Source organism: Typopeltis vanoorti, chromosome 6, assembly GCF_054136105.1.
Source record: "Typopeltis vanoorti isolate ZY-2024b chromosome 6, IOZ_Tvanoo_1.0, whole genome shotgun sequence".
NCBI classification, from domain to species: domain Eukaryota; kingdom Metazoa; phylum Arthropoda; class Arachnida; order Uropygi; family Thelyphonidae; genus Typopeltis; species Typopeltis vanoorti.
This window is the reverse complement of record NC_143554.1, coordinates 110,309,665-110,328,241: the sequence shown is the minus strand read 5'-3', so window position 1 is coordinate 110,328,241 and position 18,577 is coordinate 110,309,665. Positions and strand designations below refer to the sequence as shown.

Below are 18,577 nucleotides of genomic sequence, written 5' to 3'. Positions count from 1 at the left end.
AGTATCCATTCCCACAAGAGGCCACCCCTGCTATCATCCTCCCTGGGACACACTGACTCATTCAGAACAGCAATCTCTCCAGATGCCTACGTCCTTCCTCATTGAAATGTAAGCGGTCTCTCGCATACAATTCCTCTCTTTCCTCAAACGCACTCCAAGCATCCACATATACCAGTCCTCTCTTGTCACACATTCTCGCTATTATGCCATTCAATATCACCGCTCTTCTGCTCAGTTCATCATTATCATACCTAGGCAACATGCACACCATTTTTCCTCTCTCTGTCTTCTTCCGTACAGCCTCAAGCAAAAATCTCATATTTCTCGCTGCCTGACTTACATTTCCACTCAAATCATTTGTTCCTACCATCACAATCATCTCATCCACCCTTTCACCTCTCTTAATTGCCATAGCTACCCTTTCTATTGTTCCTCCTGACAAACACACCTCACGCATCCTATCTTGAACACCACGGATCATTGAGTTGCCATACATTATACCTCTTACCATTCTCTCTCACCTATTGTTTCCATTCTCTCCTCTTCTTTCATTCCCTCTCTTCTACTTCTATTCTCTCTTCTAGCATTCCCATACCTCTCTCTCCTACTGTTTCCATTCTCCCCTCTTCTAGCACTCACGTACATTTCTCTCATTCCCTCTCTCCTGCTGTTTCCATTTTCTCCACTTCTAGCACTTCCATATCCTTCTCTCATTTCATCTCTCCTACTGTTTCCATCCTCTTGTCTTCTAGCATTCCCATATCTCTCTCTCATTCCATCTCTCCTACTGTTTCCATTCTCTCCTCTTCTAGCACTTTCATATCTGTCTCTCATTCCATCTCTCCTACTGTTTCCATCCTCTCATCTGCTAGCATTCCCATACCTCTCTCTCTCTCATTCCCTCTCTTCTACTGTTTCCATTCTCTCCTCTTCTAGCACTCATCACATACCTCTCACTCATTCCCTCTCTTCTGTTTCCTTTTCAGGGTGAAGGATCATAAGTTTACTACAGTGTCAGGAGGTAGTTGAGGCTTGAAAGTTCTCAGTTTTTTTTTAGTAAACTTTCATGTTTCTTGATCTTCCAACATCTTATTTTTTGTAATTCTTTGTCTGCTAAGTATCATCCAAAGGTCAACAGCCTAGTTCAGCATAGCAGTTAACACACAGAAGTCACAAACAAACAAACAAACAAACGAAAACCATATAACTCTAGACCTCCCTGGATATATGGATGTGAAAAATCCATAAACAAATTATGCCATTATATCCTGTTGTGGAGGCATTGATTCACCTATATACAAATTAGCCAAGCATTTAGCCAAAGTGCTCATACAATATATTGACAACACCTGCACACACAAAAAAACTCAGCCTACTTTAAAGTCAGTATAGAAAACTTCACACTCTGATACACTGATATAATGGTCGGTTTTGATGTCTCTTCTCTGTTCACTAATGTCCCACTCAAAGATACCTTAGGATACCTTAGACATCATCCAAGCCATATTTTCTCCTGATATCTCAGCCCTGTTTCAGTTCACCATGGACTCAGGCTATTTCGTTTTGCAAAGAAAATTCTACAAACAGACAGAGAGGACAGCCATGGTTTCTCCACTTTTCCACCCCTAGCCAACTTCTTCACGGAGACACATTTGAAGAAAAAAGCCTGAAACTCTGCCCTTCATAAGCCCTCTATCTTTCTCTCTCTCTCTCTCTCTCTCTGGATACTCTATGTAGATGATGTGTTCTCCATTTGGCCACATGACCTGGATACCTGCGACAATTTCTTAACACATCTAAACAATTAGCACCCCAGGATCCAGTTTTCCTTAGAAATGGAGAACAACAACAGTCTCCCATTCCTAAACACTCTGATTACATGCCAGCCTGATGGATCTCTGACATTCTCCATTTACCAAAAACCCACACATACTGGTTTTCGATACATTCACCAGCAGTTACCCCTCTCCCCACATACACATCAACAATATGGGATTATAAAAACCCTATATAACATAAAATCCCTATATAACAGGACAAAATTGATCAGTTCTGATAGTAGTGCCTTAACTATTGAACATGACCATATTCTCAACACTTTTTTTAGTCAATTGCTACAATCCCAAAAAATCAAAAACTATATTAAAACCCTGTAACCTCAGTCCCCCTCCCCTCCTCTTCAGTGCAGAGATTACATAAAATCTATCACCATTCCATATATCTGGGGCACACATGAAAAATTAAAAAAAATCCTAAGGAAATACAACTTTACAACCACTTACAGATCACACAAAAAATTGGCATCCTTAATCTGCTCCACCAAAGACCAGCCACATTCCCTAAACCTACGAAGTCCCTTGCTGTTGCAAACTGTGCTACTATGGCCAAACAGTCAGAACAGCCAATATTAGAATTTCTGAATGCAAGGACTACATCTGGTTCCACCATTACAGTCACTCAGGACTTGCTGAACATGCTTTGGATGATTACCACAGAATTCCCGGAAGAAGGCCACTCTGTTACACTGCAGCAAATATAAATTATGAGAGGCTATTCCTCGAATCTGCCTCAGTCCTGAGAAACTTTCCAAACCTCAACAAATTTGGGTTCATGAGATTGCCCAAAATTTGCACAAAGAATGCACTCATTCTCAGATCCAGTCCAATGGCCAAAATCGTCCAATTTAGCCCAATAGGAGGTGCCATTTAGGACTCTAGGCCCATCTTTGGTTGCCTTTCTTCAGCCTCATTTGCCCAGGTGCCTGCATGCACATATCATTGTTTTTGTGATTCCTGATGATGATGATGATAGAGTAATGTTGCTGAAATATAGGAAAGTATTAAGTTGTTATAATTATTATTTTAGTATATGTTGTTATTTCCTGAAAAATAATAGTTATGAGTAACCAACATTACTCATAACTTCACTCATGACATTACTCATAGCTTTCTACTAGAATCACCTTTCCTACCACACTGTTATCTTTTACTCTCCTCAGCAGTCTTCCGATATCCAACCTTACATTCTGCTTATTACCATCCAGATCATTTGTGCCTGCTATCACTACCAACTCTCTTTCTTGCTTCATTTCTAGTGCTTCAATCACTCTGCTCAATCTCCTCCCCCCTCCTGAAAAGCAAACCTTATTCACCTTATCCTTTACCACACCTGTAATAATCGAATCCCCATACATGGTCATTTGAATCACTGGACACCTCTTCGCACTTCCACACACTTATAAACAATGTGTACAATGAAACTAACATCAATAAAATTCTTCATGAAACTCAGGACTTGCTGAACATGCTTTGGATGATTACCACAGAATACCTGGAAGAAGGCCACTCTATTGTACTGCAGCAAATATAAATTATGAGAGGCTATTCCTTAAATCTGCCTCAGTCCTAAAAATGGAAATAATATAGATTACAGTAAAAACCATAGCTATTTTATACATTACAGGGTTAGCAGATAAAATAAATAGAATGCTATACATTATGACATTAATACTACTTTTAAACTACCTATAAAGATAAAAAAACATTCAATTCCTCTAAGAATCCCCACCCCCGGCTCACCCTGGGGTATTCTGAATTCATTGCACCTGTAACTCATCTTATCATTGAAACTGGATGCACAATTCCAATTCATAAAAATGAACACAAACAACACATAAAATTTAACAATTTTGGTAACTCAGACCTCTTGGATCACACTCTTAACACCCCAAATTGATTAGAAAAGCATCTGTTCTTTACGTCATAAAAAATCTGGTATGAATGCAAGAATATAGATGGCATGCATTCAGCCTACATAAATTCTGTTTTAAGTTCTCCAGCAAACTCTTACTTTATGACTCAAAGCAATTATTTTAACCCTTATATTGAACGTTGTAAAATATTGAATTGTAAAATATGAGGGCGTTCATATATTGAACAGCCCTCGTATTTTACATGGCAAAAAACCTACTACAAACAACTCACTGGATTAGCCATGAGTAGCCCTCTCTCTCTCTCTCCTTCTTGTGCCGACCTATTCTTACAAAATCTAGAAACTCAAAATTTTATCCCAAATTACCCCAAAACCAACCACATGGTTTAGGTATGTTGATGACATCTTCATCATTTGGAATCACAAAAAAGAAGAATTAATAGATTATCGAAACAAAATTAATTGCTTCCACAACACCATCAAGTTCACATTGGAACTAGAAATAGATAATAAACTTCCATTCCTAGACGTCCTTATTAAGAAACAAACTGACAATAGCATCAACCTGTCAGTATATAGAAAACCTACTAACACTGGATGCTACCTCCATTTCGACTCATCTCACCACACATCCCAAAAACTCAGCATTATCCATATGCTCAAAAAAAGAGCTATACAGTGTATCACAGACCCTGGCGACCTACAAGAAGAATTAATGAAAATATCCAAAGATCTATTCCTAAATGGCTACCCTACAAGAATCATTAACAAGATTCTCTTTAGTGACATACCACAAAGACAATGAGATGAAACCCAATACATCAGCTCTATAACAATTCCATTTGTTAGTGCCATATCCAGAAAATTAGCTCTTCTAAAACCTTATAATATCAGAGTAACCTTCAAACCTATTGAGACCATTCAAAAGTTTATAAGATCACCGAAAGATAGCCATGCTTTCTACAAATACTCTGAAGTTTATAGCATACCTTGTTCTTGCGGTATTAATTACATCAGGCAGACATCTAGAAGTTTGGATACAAGAAAGAAAGAACACATAGGCTATGTAAATAATAACAGACAGGATATATCAGGCCTTTCTTCACACTTTGCCTTGACCAACCATAATATTGAATGGGATATGAGTCATATGCCCTACATAAAAGACAACTACCATTCCAGAACATTTAAAGAAGCTGCTACAGTCGCTCGTTCAACAGGTAACTTAAATAAGAATCAAGGCCTAATCTTACCAGATATATGGAAAACTCTAATCAGATCATTTAACGAAAAAGAAATGAACTTTCATGAAAATTACATTAAATATCTCAACAAATAAAACGTTTCACTTGCGACATGCGTATTATATCATTGTATCATGCACAGTGATAACTTTATATAATTTTTAGAATTGTCGGTTAGTTTTTGTTACTTTCTATTGCTTACCAGTGTATTCCTTTGAAAATGCTGACAGATATCATTCAGTAAAACGTTGGATATTAAACTAATATTTACTTGACTAACATACAGAATTAAGTCTTTAATTTATTAAAACTTATTTTTGCTTCAACTGTTCCCTGAACTTTCTTTTAATTAATTTATTTTTGATATTTATTTGTATATGCTGATACATCTTTAGATATAAACTTTTATTTATCTTTTTATAGAAATACGATGCCCAGCTTTAGATTATCCAAAGAATGGAAATCACAACTGTAGTATCTCAGACTTTACTTTTGGAACAAGTTGTGCATTCACATGCAACAAAGGATATTCATTAAAGCATTCAGACTTAAGATCTTGTCTTATTTCTGGAATGTGGACTGGAGAGGAAACTCAGTGTGAACGTAAGTTGTTCATTATATTTACTTTTATTTTGCTGTTATGTTTTTCTAAGAATTAAAAATCATTCAATCTTATTGATGATTAATTACATTTGATCTTCTATCTGTTCCTCAATATGGAAAGAATATACTCTCTCTCTCTCTCATTCATAGGTGTCTATTTTGATGCTGAATTTTTAATATGCAAGGGTGTCCATATGAAACAATCTTTACAACTTTGAATAAGCACTGCTTCTGAGAGTGAAAGTCACATCATGTAGCACAGTTTGGTTTGCATATGATAAAGCAACTCATAAAGTTTATTTCAATAAAATCTTAGTTTGTTCCAGGTGACTTAGATAACTGAACAGTGCTGAAACCTTGAAACTGCAAATGATGACTCTAGGAGAAAGCTCAGTGTTTGTGGTAGGGTTCATTGAATCCAGTTAGACCTTTGGATACAATTCTTGAGCAGAAATGTTTAGTAAGTGTCTACCTGTATACTGGATGAACGAGGATGGACTGACAGTTTGGGATTTAGGCTGAACCAACTACCTGGTGTTTTTGTCAGGAATCCAAAGCTAACAGCAGAAGTTCAGCTACTGGAACGAATTCCATCTCAACATTATCAGAGTTCAAAATTGGTACCATAAATGTAAGAAGCACTAATGGAAAAGAAATGTAACTAACAGAAGAATTGGATAATTCTTCTGTTAGATAAAGCTGATGGAGTACATTTGAAGGGGGTTTGGTATTGGCTATTGTTTTCTGAGAAGGCACAGAGTCAAGAAGTTAATGTAGCAAATGATCAGAGTCTACCTGTGAAACAGGATAGCTAGCACAAATCAACAGATTGTACAGCAGGAGGAAGATGGATATGAGGTTGAAGATGTGGTTGCAGCAGCACAAGGTGATGGAATGCATAAAGATGCGAATGAGACAGGTAAGAATGGAAATCACAGTCAGTATTAGGGAAATGGGAGTAGTCAAATCAAAGAGGGAGGTGTAATATATCAGCCAAAATAGAGAATGTTGGTGCTGGTAGGATGGCCTCAAACACAGCGATTGTTATGTTTATACACAAATGTAAGGAGAATTTGAAACAAAAGAGCTGAGTTTGTGGGATTGGTTGAGACCATATGCCCAAAAGTAATTGGAATAAGCGAAACTTGGTTGTCTGAGGAGGATATGATGTTGGGAATAGAATTAGAAGGATATATAATTTTCTGGAAGGATAGAGATGTGAAAAGAGGAGGAGGGACTACTATTAATGATTGCAGAGGAATTGTGTCCACAAAGAGTGGAAGTTGATGATACATGCACAGATTTTGAATCTGTGTGGCGCAAAGTTGAAATAAACAGGTTACTATATCTGATAGGATGCTGTATAGGCCAGGGAATGCAAAGAATACTGATTGCGAAATGTTTAGGCAAATTAGTTGAGCATGTAAAAAGAAGGTGATCCTGGTGGGAGACTTTAATTACAGGAATATAGACTGGAAAGAGGAGATAGTGTATGGGAACAAGGAGAGCGAGTTAGTGGAATTTCTAAGAGATAAGCATCTTAAGCAGCATGTGATTGAAGCAACCAGAGGCTTTAATGTTTTGGATTTGGTGATAACTTACAACATGCAGTTGATAATGAGGTGTTGACACTGCTGCCAGTTGGTGAGAGTGATCATGCGGTACTTGTTTGGGAAGTGATGAAACAAGAAAAGATCACTCCCAAAATGGATACATGTGGAAGTATAAAGCAGGTGATTATAGGAAGCTCTGTAGTCAATTAGCATCAATACGTTGGGTAGATGAGCCGAGCGAAAAGGATGTTGACAATTCATGGAAACTCAATGCAGTATCTGACAAAAGCAATGTATGACTGCATACTGAGGGTTAAGCTAGTAAATAGAGTGGGAGTGAAATGGATGAACAGCAAAATCAAGCAAGTTATGCTTGATTTTGCTGTTGAAGGTACAAGGCAGTTGGTGGTGATCAGATCCATGAAGAGTATAAGGTGCAAACTAGAAAGGTAACGAGCATGGTAAGGAAAGAAAAGGTGCAGGCCAAGGTTAACGCAAGGGTATTTTTCCATTATATGGCAAGCAAGAGGAAGAATAATTATTGCAGACTAACATTGGTGGATAGTCATGGCAGCAGACTAACAGCTGCAAAGGATATAGTAGAATTATATCCTTTGCAGAGCAATGAGGTATATCATACTGGTATAAATGATCCGGTACAATGTGTAGAAGAGAGGCAACTATTAGGAGAAATGGAAGTGAAAGAAACAGAGGTGTGTCAGTTGTTATTTGGGTTAGATGTGAATAAGGCTGTGGGAATGGATGACATATCACCACTTATGCTTAAGGCATGTGCACCACAGTTGGTTATGCTCTTAACTGGTTATTTAATGATAGCCTTCCAGTGGCTACGGTTTCTAAGGAGTGGAAAGTGGGCAAAATAGTACCACTCCACAAGCATGGTTCTAAGACAGAAGTCTCCAACTGTAGGCCAGTCTGTATAACTGCAGTTGTGGTCAAGGTGTTGGAAAGATTGGTAAGGAATAGAATACAGAATTGGGTTGATGGGCATGGCATTTTTTATGAAGATCAGCATAGATTTGTAAAGGATAGGTCCTGTTTCAGTAATTTACTTGCGTTTTATGATAAGGTGACAAGCGTGTGTTAGATTTGGGAGAATCATATACAGTGATATTCTTAGACTTTCCAAAAGCATTTGATAGATTACCACATGATAAGTTGATGTACAAGCTGCAGAGGATGGGAATAGACAATATATTGGTTAGATTGATCAGAGATTGGCTCTCTGAACAATACCAGCAGGTTATGTATGATGGAGCTGCATCCCAAAAAAGATGGTTAACAAGTGGTGTGCCCCAGGGTTCTGTTCTTGGGTGCCTGCTGTTTAACTTGTTTGTAAACGATATATCATGTGGATTGAGTGGGGATCTTCAGTTATTTGCTATGATGCAAAGTTGGAAAGCATTATAAGTAGCACTGCTGATGCTGTATCCCTTCAGGAAGATTTGAATAGACTTTTTACTTCGACAAAAGAGTGGGGTTGTAGTTTTAATATCAATAAGTGCAAGGTGTTGCATTTTGGAATGCAGAACTATAATGCTGTGCACTATATCAGTGGTGCCGTACTTCAGGAGGTGGATGAGATTAGAGATTTGGGCGTGATGGTTGATAGTAAACTGAAGTTTAGTGGGCATATTGCCAGGGTTGCAAAGGTTTCAGTGCTGCAATGATAAGTACTCTAACATGCAAGGATAAGGAAGTAGTTGTGCCCCTGTATAAGGCACTGGTCAGACCACACTTTGGACTATTGTGCTCAGATCTGATCACCTGGTTTTCAGTGTGATGTGGAGACATTGGAGAGGCGAGTGACTAAGACAATATTGGGACTTTGGAATGCTGGCTATGGAAAGAGGTTAAAGAGATGTGGATTGCAGAGTTTGGATAGGAGGAAGAGAGGTGATATGATAGAGATGTTTAAGTTAGTGAGAGGATTTTATCAGATTAATCTAGAGGGGATTATAAAAAGAGTAGAAGGAGAGAGGGGAAGAACCAGAGATCATTTCTGGAAGTTATGGAAAAATGTGGTGAAGAAGAGTGTGAGGAGTAGATATTTTATATGGAGAATTGTCAGCGAATGGAATGCATTACCAAAATGTATTAATGCAAGGAGTGTTAAGGACTTTAAGATTCTATATGATAAATATGTTGTCACTTGAATGAACCGCTCATGATGAGTCCATCGACTCCATGGAGGGTGTAATAATAAAATATTGATATATAATATGTATTAACCAAAACAAAGAAAACAAACAAAAAGTAGCCACATGGAATGTGCGAAGCATAGCAACAAAGGAATTAGAATTAGCAAAACAACTAAAAACTAAAAATATTAATACAGCTGTGATAACAGAAACAAAAAAGAAATGAAAGGGAACAAAAAATATAGATGGTTTTACTATTGTTATATAGTGGAGTGGATCAACATATAAAAGTTTCTAGTGGAGTAGCCATTTTAATCAATAATAAAAAACAGTAGATTGCGTTGGCATTGATGATGCAGCATGCTGTAGTTGGTGGGTAGAGTTGTAGAGTGGGTGCTCTCCCTTGATGAGTCTTTGGACTCCTTGGAGGTCTCACATAAAAATAATAATAATTATAATACTAATAAAATGGAAAAATAGTATACAATGATATAATTTTGTAAATGATCGAATTATAATAGTTAAATTAAAAACAAATAGAAGCTACTTAAATATCTTAGAGTATATGATCCTTAAGAAGGTAGAAAAGAGGATTCTGAACAATTTTATGAGGAATTAGAAAAATAGTTAAATAAATGTAATAAAAGTGACTATATATTAATGGCAGATCTTAATGCTAGAGTTGAAAGTAATCCAATCTCAGATATCTTAGGAAAATATATAGAAATTTGCATGGATAATAATGGTCAAGAACTATCAGGTCTATATTTTCAGTAATTTTAAAATAACTAATACTTATTTTTCTGAAAAAGAATATAAATAAATATATATACTTGGAATGGCAGAGGAACAAGATCCATCATTTATTATATCATTACTAGTGGAAACTAGCTCCGTGTGTGAGAAATGTACATGTTTACAGAGGAAATTAAATTTTTCAGATCATTATTTATTAGTTTCTAAAATAGAAATACTAACAAAATGGAGAAAGGGAGTAAATTAAAAAAAAATCAAGAATTAGAATGAGTATACAAAGTATATCTATTACAAGAAGAAAATATTAGAATGCTGTGTCAATCACGATTAAGAGATTACCTAAAAAAAAGCCAAAATCAGTGAAGATATTGAAGAATGGAAAACATCAATAAAGATAATTAATCATAAACAGCCTCTGAGGTATGTGGAAAGAAAAAGAAAATATTAAAAAGAAAGCATTAAAAATTTGGAACACAGATATACAAAATGCAGTAAAAGAAAAACAATCCTTCAAAATCATATAAAGGAAATAGAAGAAATATACAAAAACAAAAGAAATATAGCTAAAACCACAATACAGAAAGCTCACCAAGATTTTTGTGACAGATTTATTAATAAAATAGAAGACATACATGGAAGACAAGACATAACCTACAAAATATTAAGGAAAGTATTATTATTATCCTAAGACCCCATGGAGTCAAAGCCTCATTTAGCAGGTCCCTTTGTCACACACAACTCGTTATACCTTGCCATAAACACATCCAAATTCTCTGCAGACACCACACTCTAAGGCAAGGCATTCCAATCATTCACAACTCAGCATACAATAAACCTGCTTCTCACTCCCTTGTTCACACCCTTCTTATATAGCTTCCAGGGATGATCTCTTGTTCTCCCCCAATCTCCCACCATTTTATGAAAAACCACTTCAACATTGATATTTTTACTGGCTACATATTGACAGAACTCCCTGGGTTTTTTTTTTGGACTTCATTAGCTAACTGCTGCTTTTGTTACCCTTATCAACCAAATCACCTTCCTTGCCTGTTCTTTGTAAGTGTGTCATACCACTCCTTAAAGTCATCCACTGATTGCGTTTTTATCACCCTCTCAGGCAATATTTTACATGCTCCTGCCACTTCTTAAAGTCATCCACTGATTGCATTTTTATCACCCTCTCAGGCAATATTTTACATGCTCCTACCACTCCATGCAAAAAACTTACTCATTACTACCTTTTGCAACTTCCTGGGGTGGCTCCTTGTCCTTGTTCTTTCCCCTCATTCTACCATATGGAAGATCTCCTCAGCGTTGATCCGATAATAACCTTTCAACAGCTTAAATGTCTCAATCACATCACTTTCCCTTTTCGTGTACTATTCAACCTCTGCAGTTTGCATGCCTTGAATCTATCCTCGTAACCAACATCACATAGTCCTGATATTGTTTTTTGTTATCCATCTCTGCATCCTCTCCAAGGTTCAGAGATGGATAGCATGAGCACAGAAATCCAACTCTGATCAAAGCTTTATAAATGAAACTATTACCCTTTTATTCTCTCATGGGCAATATTTTCCTTAATATTGCAATTCTCTGAGTTGTCTTCACAATCTTTACAGTATGTCTGCTGCTACAGTTACTATACATTCATCTTAATATGTAAACAGTGCTGTTTAGGTTTTTTAGTAAATTTAATTACTATAATTTCCAGCCAAAATGTCATTAATCTATTCTCTGTCAATGTTCTTGCCTTCTGGCTAACTAAAGATGAACTCAAACATTGAAAACAGCTGAATGTATTCTCCTGACATTTACTTATTTAATTGGGTGCAGGAGGAAATGGAAATATACCATTGCTTTGGAACATTTTATATAGTTCATTAAATAAGGACAGAAAGTAAAATTTGAGCACTTTTTCCTCAACAAAATATTTTCACAAAGCTGTTTAAATAACAAAAACTAGTTTTTAACTTCATGAAATTAATTTTAAGCACATAACATTAAATTTACCAGTAGGTAAATTTAAAGTTGGCCATTCACATTGCACTAATATTGTGAACTTCATTGCAAGTTTACTTATTTGGGTAACCTGAGACTAGTAATATTGCTAATGCAGCAGCATTTCCATGATTCACAGTAGCTCTTTTTACATGTGATAATTTTTTTTTCAAAATGACAGGTGATTAATCTTACAAAATATTGTATACACCATTATTAACAAAAATTAGAGAAAGTTACTTTTGTTAAGCATTAAACACATTGTAAGCGGTTAATCCTGCAGTACCTGTTAATTGCAGTATTGGTTTTAATTTTCAGAATGACTTATTATATTCTGTTATGTAAATTGGAAATTACTAAATGTTCAAAGTGAAGATTTTGCCAAGCAAACATTCTATAATAGAAAATAATTTAACAGACATTAATAGATTAATGGCAAATGCTTGAGGCTAGTAGTCTAACTCCGACAAAATAGTGATGCTAATAATTTTGCATTAGTTTTAAATTGTAGTCTATATTTCCAGAAATCCAGTTTGTGCTGATGCCTCATAAAGTCTTTGAGAATTTATGAAATGTTTTTTGAAGCATTGTTAATGTTTTACAAGTCTTTTTTTTTTAAAAAGTTTTTTTCTAAAAAAAACTTTCAGTTTTCAACATAAAATAAAAAAAAATGTATAGCGCGCGCACACACACACACACACACACACACACACACACACACACACACACACACACACACACACACACACACACACAAAATATATATATATATATATATATATATACATATAATAAATAATTTTTTTTCCAGCTGTAACCTGTTCACCTCTAAAATCTAATAATCTGCTTAAAGTGAAACCAAAAGCATGTGGGGAAAAAGATATGCCATTTCCAAGTGTTTGTCAGTAAGTTGCAGTTCATTTATTGCATTGCGATTATAACATACGAGGGTGGTCTGAAAAGTTCTCGGCCTGACAATGAAAAAATGAATTCATAATTTCAAAATTATTTTTATTTTTCAGCATAATCTCCCTTAAGACTAATTTATTACATTTATTCCAGCAATGCTCCCGCACCATTATCCCGTCCCTGTAGTTCTCAGTAAGATCTGCAAAATACCCCTCTACAGCTGCAATCACCTCTTGATTCAAAGAAAAATGCTGACCAGCCAAGAAGAGTTTTATTTTTGGGAAGAGATAGAAAGTCAGAGGTAGCCAAATCTGGGGGAATAGGGTGGATGTTCCAACAATTCATAGTGCAGGTCCCTTAATTTTCCCATTGCCAAAACACTTTCATGGGCAAGGCGCATTGTCCCAATGAAAGATGATTTTTTTCCCTTTGCAAACCGGGTCTTTTCTCACGAATTTTTTCGTCTATTCTGCTTAAAAGATCGGAATAATATTCCCCAGTTGTTTTTTTACCCTTTTCAAGATAATTAATAAACAAAATGCCTTTAGCATCCCAAAACGCTGATACCATCACCTTTTCTGCTGATGGAACCAACTTTGCTTCTTTGACACTGAACAACCGGCTTCTGTCCATTGTTTTGATTGCTGTTTGGATTCTGGTGTGTTATGGTGAATCCAAGTCTCATCCATAGTAATAATAAATCGATGCACAAAATCAGTTTTTATTCTGGTTAAAATACTCCAAGCACTGTTCAGAGATTTTCATGCGAGTGCATTTTTGATCTGCTGTGAGCAAGCGTGGCACCCATCTTGCCCAAAGCTTTTTTCATTTGCAATTCTTCATGCAAAATATGTCCTACATGTTCTTTTAAAATGCCTATAGTTTCAGCAATTTCACGCACTTTGACTCGCTGATCATCCAATACCATATCGTGCACTTGATCAATGATTTCTGGTGTTGTTACAACTTTTTGAACATCCTTCACGTGGATCATCTTCAAGGCTGGTATGGCCATGTTTAAACTCAGCAGCCAATTTTCTTAATTGTCAAAAATGAAGGAGAAGAGTGCCCATAAACTTTAATAAACTTTGAATGAATTTCTTTTGACGCTAAACCTTCTTTTACAAAGAATTTTATAACCCCATGATACTCAATTTTATCCATTTCAAGGGATACAGACAACACGTTTGTTTCAGACAGCTGCATAAAACAAACTACTTGATAGAATGACTTGTAATTTCATATGGATGCTTATGATGATAGATGTACCAACTTAGAAAAAAAAATTGTGCCGATAATGTTGCCATTTATGGTCGAGGCCAAGAATTTTTCAGACCACCCTCGTATAAGATATTACAAAATACACAGTGTGCCCATTAAGAAATAAAATTGATTTTTTACAGCACTGCCCTTTGAATAAAAGTAACAAACTTGTTTATAGTTTTGACCACTAGTGTGTGTTGTAATTGCAGGTGCACCTTCTGAGTTGGGTGACACAGCAGTTTTCATGTGGCAACCATTGAAGTAAAAGTGTGTGAGTGGAGCTTGTCAGAGGTTGAGTCATGAAGCAAAGATCGGTGATAAAATTTTATTGTAAATTAGGAAAAATTGCTACAGAAGTGTACCAAGACCTAAAAAAGCATTTACAGTGATGACTGTCTGAGCGTACACAAGTATTCCACTAGTTTTCAATGTTTAAAGAGTGGAAAGAATCCCTGGAGGATGAACCTCACGATGTGGACAGCCCATTTCTGCATGGACAAATGAAAATATGGGAAAGTTGTTGCCCATGAGGTGAATAACCACTGGGCTCCTCACTGTACAGCTTAGTCTCTGTAAAGAAATGGGCACATTAATCTTAGAAAGAGATTTGCACAAGAGAAAGATTTGTTCAAGATTTGTGCTTCAAACATTGATAGACAAACTGAGAGAGCACTGGGTTGCATGTTGTCAAAGTTTCATCCATGTAATTGATCAAGATCATAATGTGTTGCAAAGAATTGGCACTGGTGGTGATGAAACGAAACTCCACAGCATGGAATGAGTGGAATATCTTCTACCTGGAAGAAGAAAGTTAGGTTGCAAAAATCACTTGTCGAGACAATAGCCGTTGTGTTTTTTTGATGCTGCTGGAATTATCTACGACAAATTTGTTCCTGAGGGCACCACAGTGGATGGTCAGTATTATTTAGGAGTACTGCAACTTCTGTATGCCTGCATGCAATGTCCGGAAATAACTGTTCCACAACAAAAATTGGTTCTGTTGCACAATAATGCACCTGTGCAGCACTGCCTGTGAAGCAGTTTCTGGCTTCGATGTCAATCTGTGTGATTGAACCCCGCCGCCAACCCCATTTCTATTCACCAGATTTGGCTCCAGCAGACTTTTTCTTCTTCCCAAAGATACAAAAGATATACTCCTGAGATACAAATTGGTCTGAAATTTGATACTTCTGTCTTGGAGATTTCTTTATGCAATAGTTATCTTGTCCTTCTTCCACTCCTTCAGAACCCTGCCAGGACTGAGACTTGGATTTAAACATCTTAGCAGAGAAACTTCCAGTTATCTTGCACATTCTCTTAACACATGGCTAACATGCCATGTTTTCAGCATCTGAGAAAATCCAGTTTGTCTACATCAATTCTCACATCAGTCTCTCACATCAGCAACTGTACTGTATTATTCACCTGGAAGGCACTCTTGGAAAGCAATGACATAGTAACTCAGCTATTTCTTTTGCTTCTGTCACGTTCCTACCATCAGCATTGATTAAAGTTATCTTTTTATAATCATTCTTCTCTTGCTTGCTATATGGAGAAAAAAAAAACCCTCTTTAGGATTTCCTTTGGCCCACTTAGTTATTTCCTCTCATAATCTGATTTAGCCCTCCTTAGATTACCTTAGAAATGACTGTGGAAGAATGATATTATGGGATAAAAATGGGAATAGAGTGACTGATGCAGAGGACATAGTGAAATTGTTCAATGAACACTTTATTGGAGTATTTCATCCTGGAGAAGTCAGTTTTAATGCTAGAGGGATGGGGCAGGTTCGAGGTTTACAGGTACAGGAGGAGAGTGTGTTTCAGATACTGAGTACTCTGGATGTCAGTAAAGCTTTGGGACTGGATGGTATTTCACTACGAGTTTTGAGAGAATGTGCTAGGGAACTGACAGTGCCTTTAACCTGGTTTTTCAATGAAAGTCTGGCTTCGGCAAAGGTGCCCAGGGAATGGAAGGAAGGTAAGATAGTGCCATTGCATAAGGGTGGTAACAGACTGGAAGTGTCTAATTATAGGCCAGTTTGTGTGTCATCAGTAGTTGTTAAGATCTTGGAGAAAGTAATGAGGTATACAGCATTGGGCAGATGAGGGGTAATGTTATCGGTGAGAGACAACATGGATTTGTGAAAGGGCGCTCTTGTTTTAGCAATATGCTAGCCTTTTATAATAAAGTTACAAGAACATTAGATGAGGGAAAGGCATATACTGCAATTTTCTTAGACAGCGAAGGCATTTGACAGGGTGCCACATGATAAACTGATATTTAAGTTGCAGCACATGGGTCTGGATGTCAGATTGGTCAACTGGATTCAGGATTGGCTATCTGATAGGTATCAGAGAGTTGTGTATGGTGGAGCAGTTTCAAGGAGGCAGAGGGTTACAAGTGGGATCCCACAGGGCTCAGTACTAGGATTTATATTGTTTAAACTTTATATCAATGACATTGCAAGGGGATATTCAGTTGTTTGTGGATGATGCGAAGCTGAGAAGAATTATTAGTAATAGTGCAGATGTGGTAGCCCTGCAAGAGGATTTGAATAAGCTAGATAGATGGGCAAATGAATGTGGGGGGAGGTGTCAGTTTAATGCAGCAAAATGTAAGGTCTTGAGGTTTGGGAAACATCGATGGGATGCTGCATACTCTATGGGAGGAGTTATACTGGAGGAAGTAGGTGAGACAAGAGATCTGGGGTTGATGATTGATAGAAACCTGAAATGTAGGGGACATATTGCAAAGGTGGTGAAGGTTACACAGAGGATTGTGGCAATTATGAGAAGGACACTGACCTGCAGAGATAAAAGGGTTATCATTTCCTTGTATAAGTCTCTGATCAGACCACACTTAGACTATTGTTCTCAGATTTGGTCTCCAGGATTTGAAGGGGATAAATTAACTGTTGAAATGGTACAAAGACGGATGACAAAGATGGTTTCAGGACTGTACAATTTTGGTTATGAGGATCGGCTGAGGGAATGTGGACTGCAGAGTTTGGTGGATAAAAGAAGGAGAGATGATATGATTCAGACTTAAATTGTTGAGAGGTGGTTACAGGGTTGACACTGGAGAGTTCTTTCATTTGGTTGAACAGCAGGAGGGAGTGATGACAAGATGCCATCCCTGGAAGTTATGAAAGGAAACTGTGAGCAAGAGGGTGAGGAGTGGTTTCTTTGCATGGAGGGTGGTTGAACCATGGAATGCATTGCCTGATGGAGTGGTGAGAGTGAGAACGGTCAATGAGTTTAAGGAGTGGTATGATAGACTTTTTGTTCCTTAGGGAGGGGGAGGACCTCCCCTCGATGAGTCTTGACAGACTCTATGTTCTTAGGAAGGACCTCCCACGATGAGTCTTTTAACTCCATGGAGGCTTGAATAATAATAATAATAATTCTTTATTCTGTTCTGGCCAGTTAAGTTCTTCAACACCCATCTCATCAAACTATCCCATCATGGAAATAGGGAGATCGGTCTGAATCATGAAATACAGCTCTAGACCATAATTCTTCTTCTACCAAACTTCACAGTTGGCATGACACATTTGGGCTGATATTATTCTCCTGGAATCTACCAAATCCACACTTGTCGGCCCGATGGAAAAGTATGATTCATTATTCCAGAGTACATGTTTCCAATGTTCCAGAGTCAAATGGCAGTGAGCTTTGGCATTTCCCTTGCTTATATTAGGCTTGTCTGCAGACATGGAAACTCACATTCTTCAGTTCCCAATGAACAGTTGTGATTCTCTTAGAGGAATTTTGAAACTTGGTACTAATGAGCTATTCATTATGGCCCATTTCACTGTTAATGTTTGTGTATGAAGATTGCTAGATTATGTGTTTCCTTTTATGCCTGTATGATTCATGGTTGTCGTGTATATAGTCATATTCACTACTATGAAAGTCCAGATATTTTTTATCAAATAGTGGATCTTCATGACTAGGCTACTTGTATATAGAGGTTGTTGACTTCACATCACTCGCTTACTATCCCATAATGAGATCAAGAGTAATCCCAAAGAGTTCTTCCATTATGTGGCAAGTAAAAGGACGAATGACTTTGGAAGGATAACTTTAGTGGGTGCTGATGGTATTGAGGTGACCAATTCAGATGTAATAGTAGAGTTACTGAGTGATCACTTTTCAAAAGTCTATCAACCAAATGAGGATATCTCTGTACCTGTAGCAATAACTAATGTGAGAATTGAAGTTAAGAAATCAGAGGTACTTAGTATATTACAAAATTTAAATGTAAACACTATAAGTTTGGATGGAATATCAGCTCGGGTGTTGTGTGAATGTGCAAAGGAATTGTCAATGCCTCTTACTTGGTTATTTAACTTAAGTTTGAACTCTGGTAT

General features: G+C 37.0%; 1 protein-coding gene across 2 annotated transcripts in view; it reads left to right on the top strand.

Moving 5' to 3' along the window:
- LOC150105803 (sushi, von Willebrand factor type A, EGF and pentraxin domain-containing protein 1-like) overlaps positions 1-18,577 on the top strand; it is a 358,579-nt gene that overhangs the window by 62,303 nt on the left and 277,699 nt on the right. For both annotated transcript variants that reach the window (XM_090394354.1, XM_090394355.1), the window contains exons 6-7: positions 5,379-5,558; positions 12,842-12,935. In XM_090394354.1, the coding sequence (XP_090250480.1) occupies positions 5,379-5,558; positions 12,842-12,935 (274 nt within the window). The remainder of the gene's footprint in view (positions 1-5,378; positions 5,559-12,841; positions 12,936-18,577) is intronic.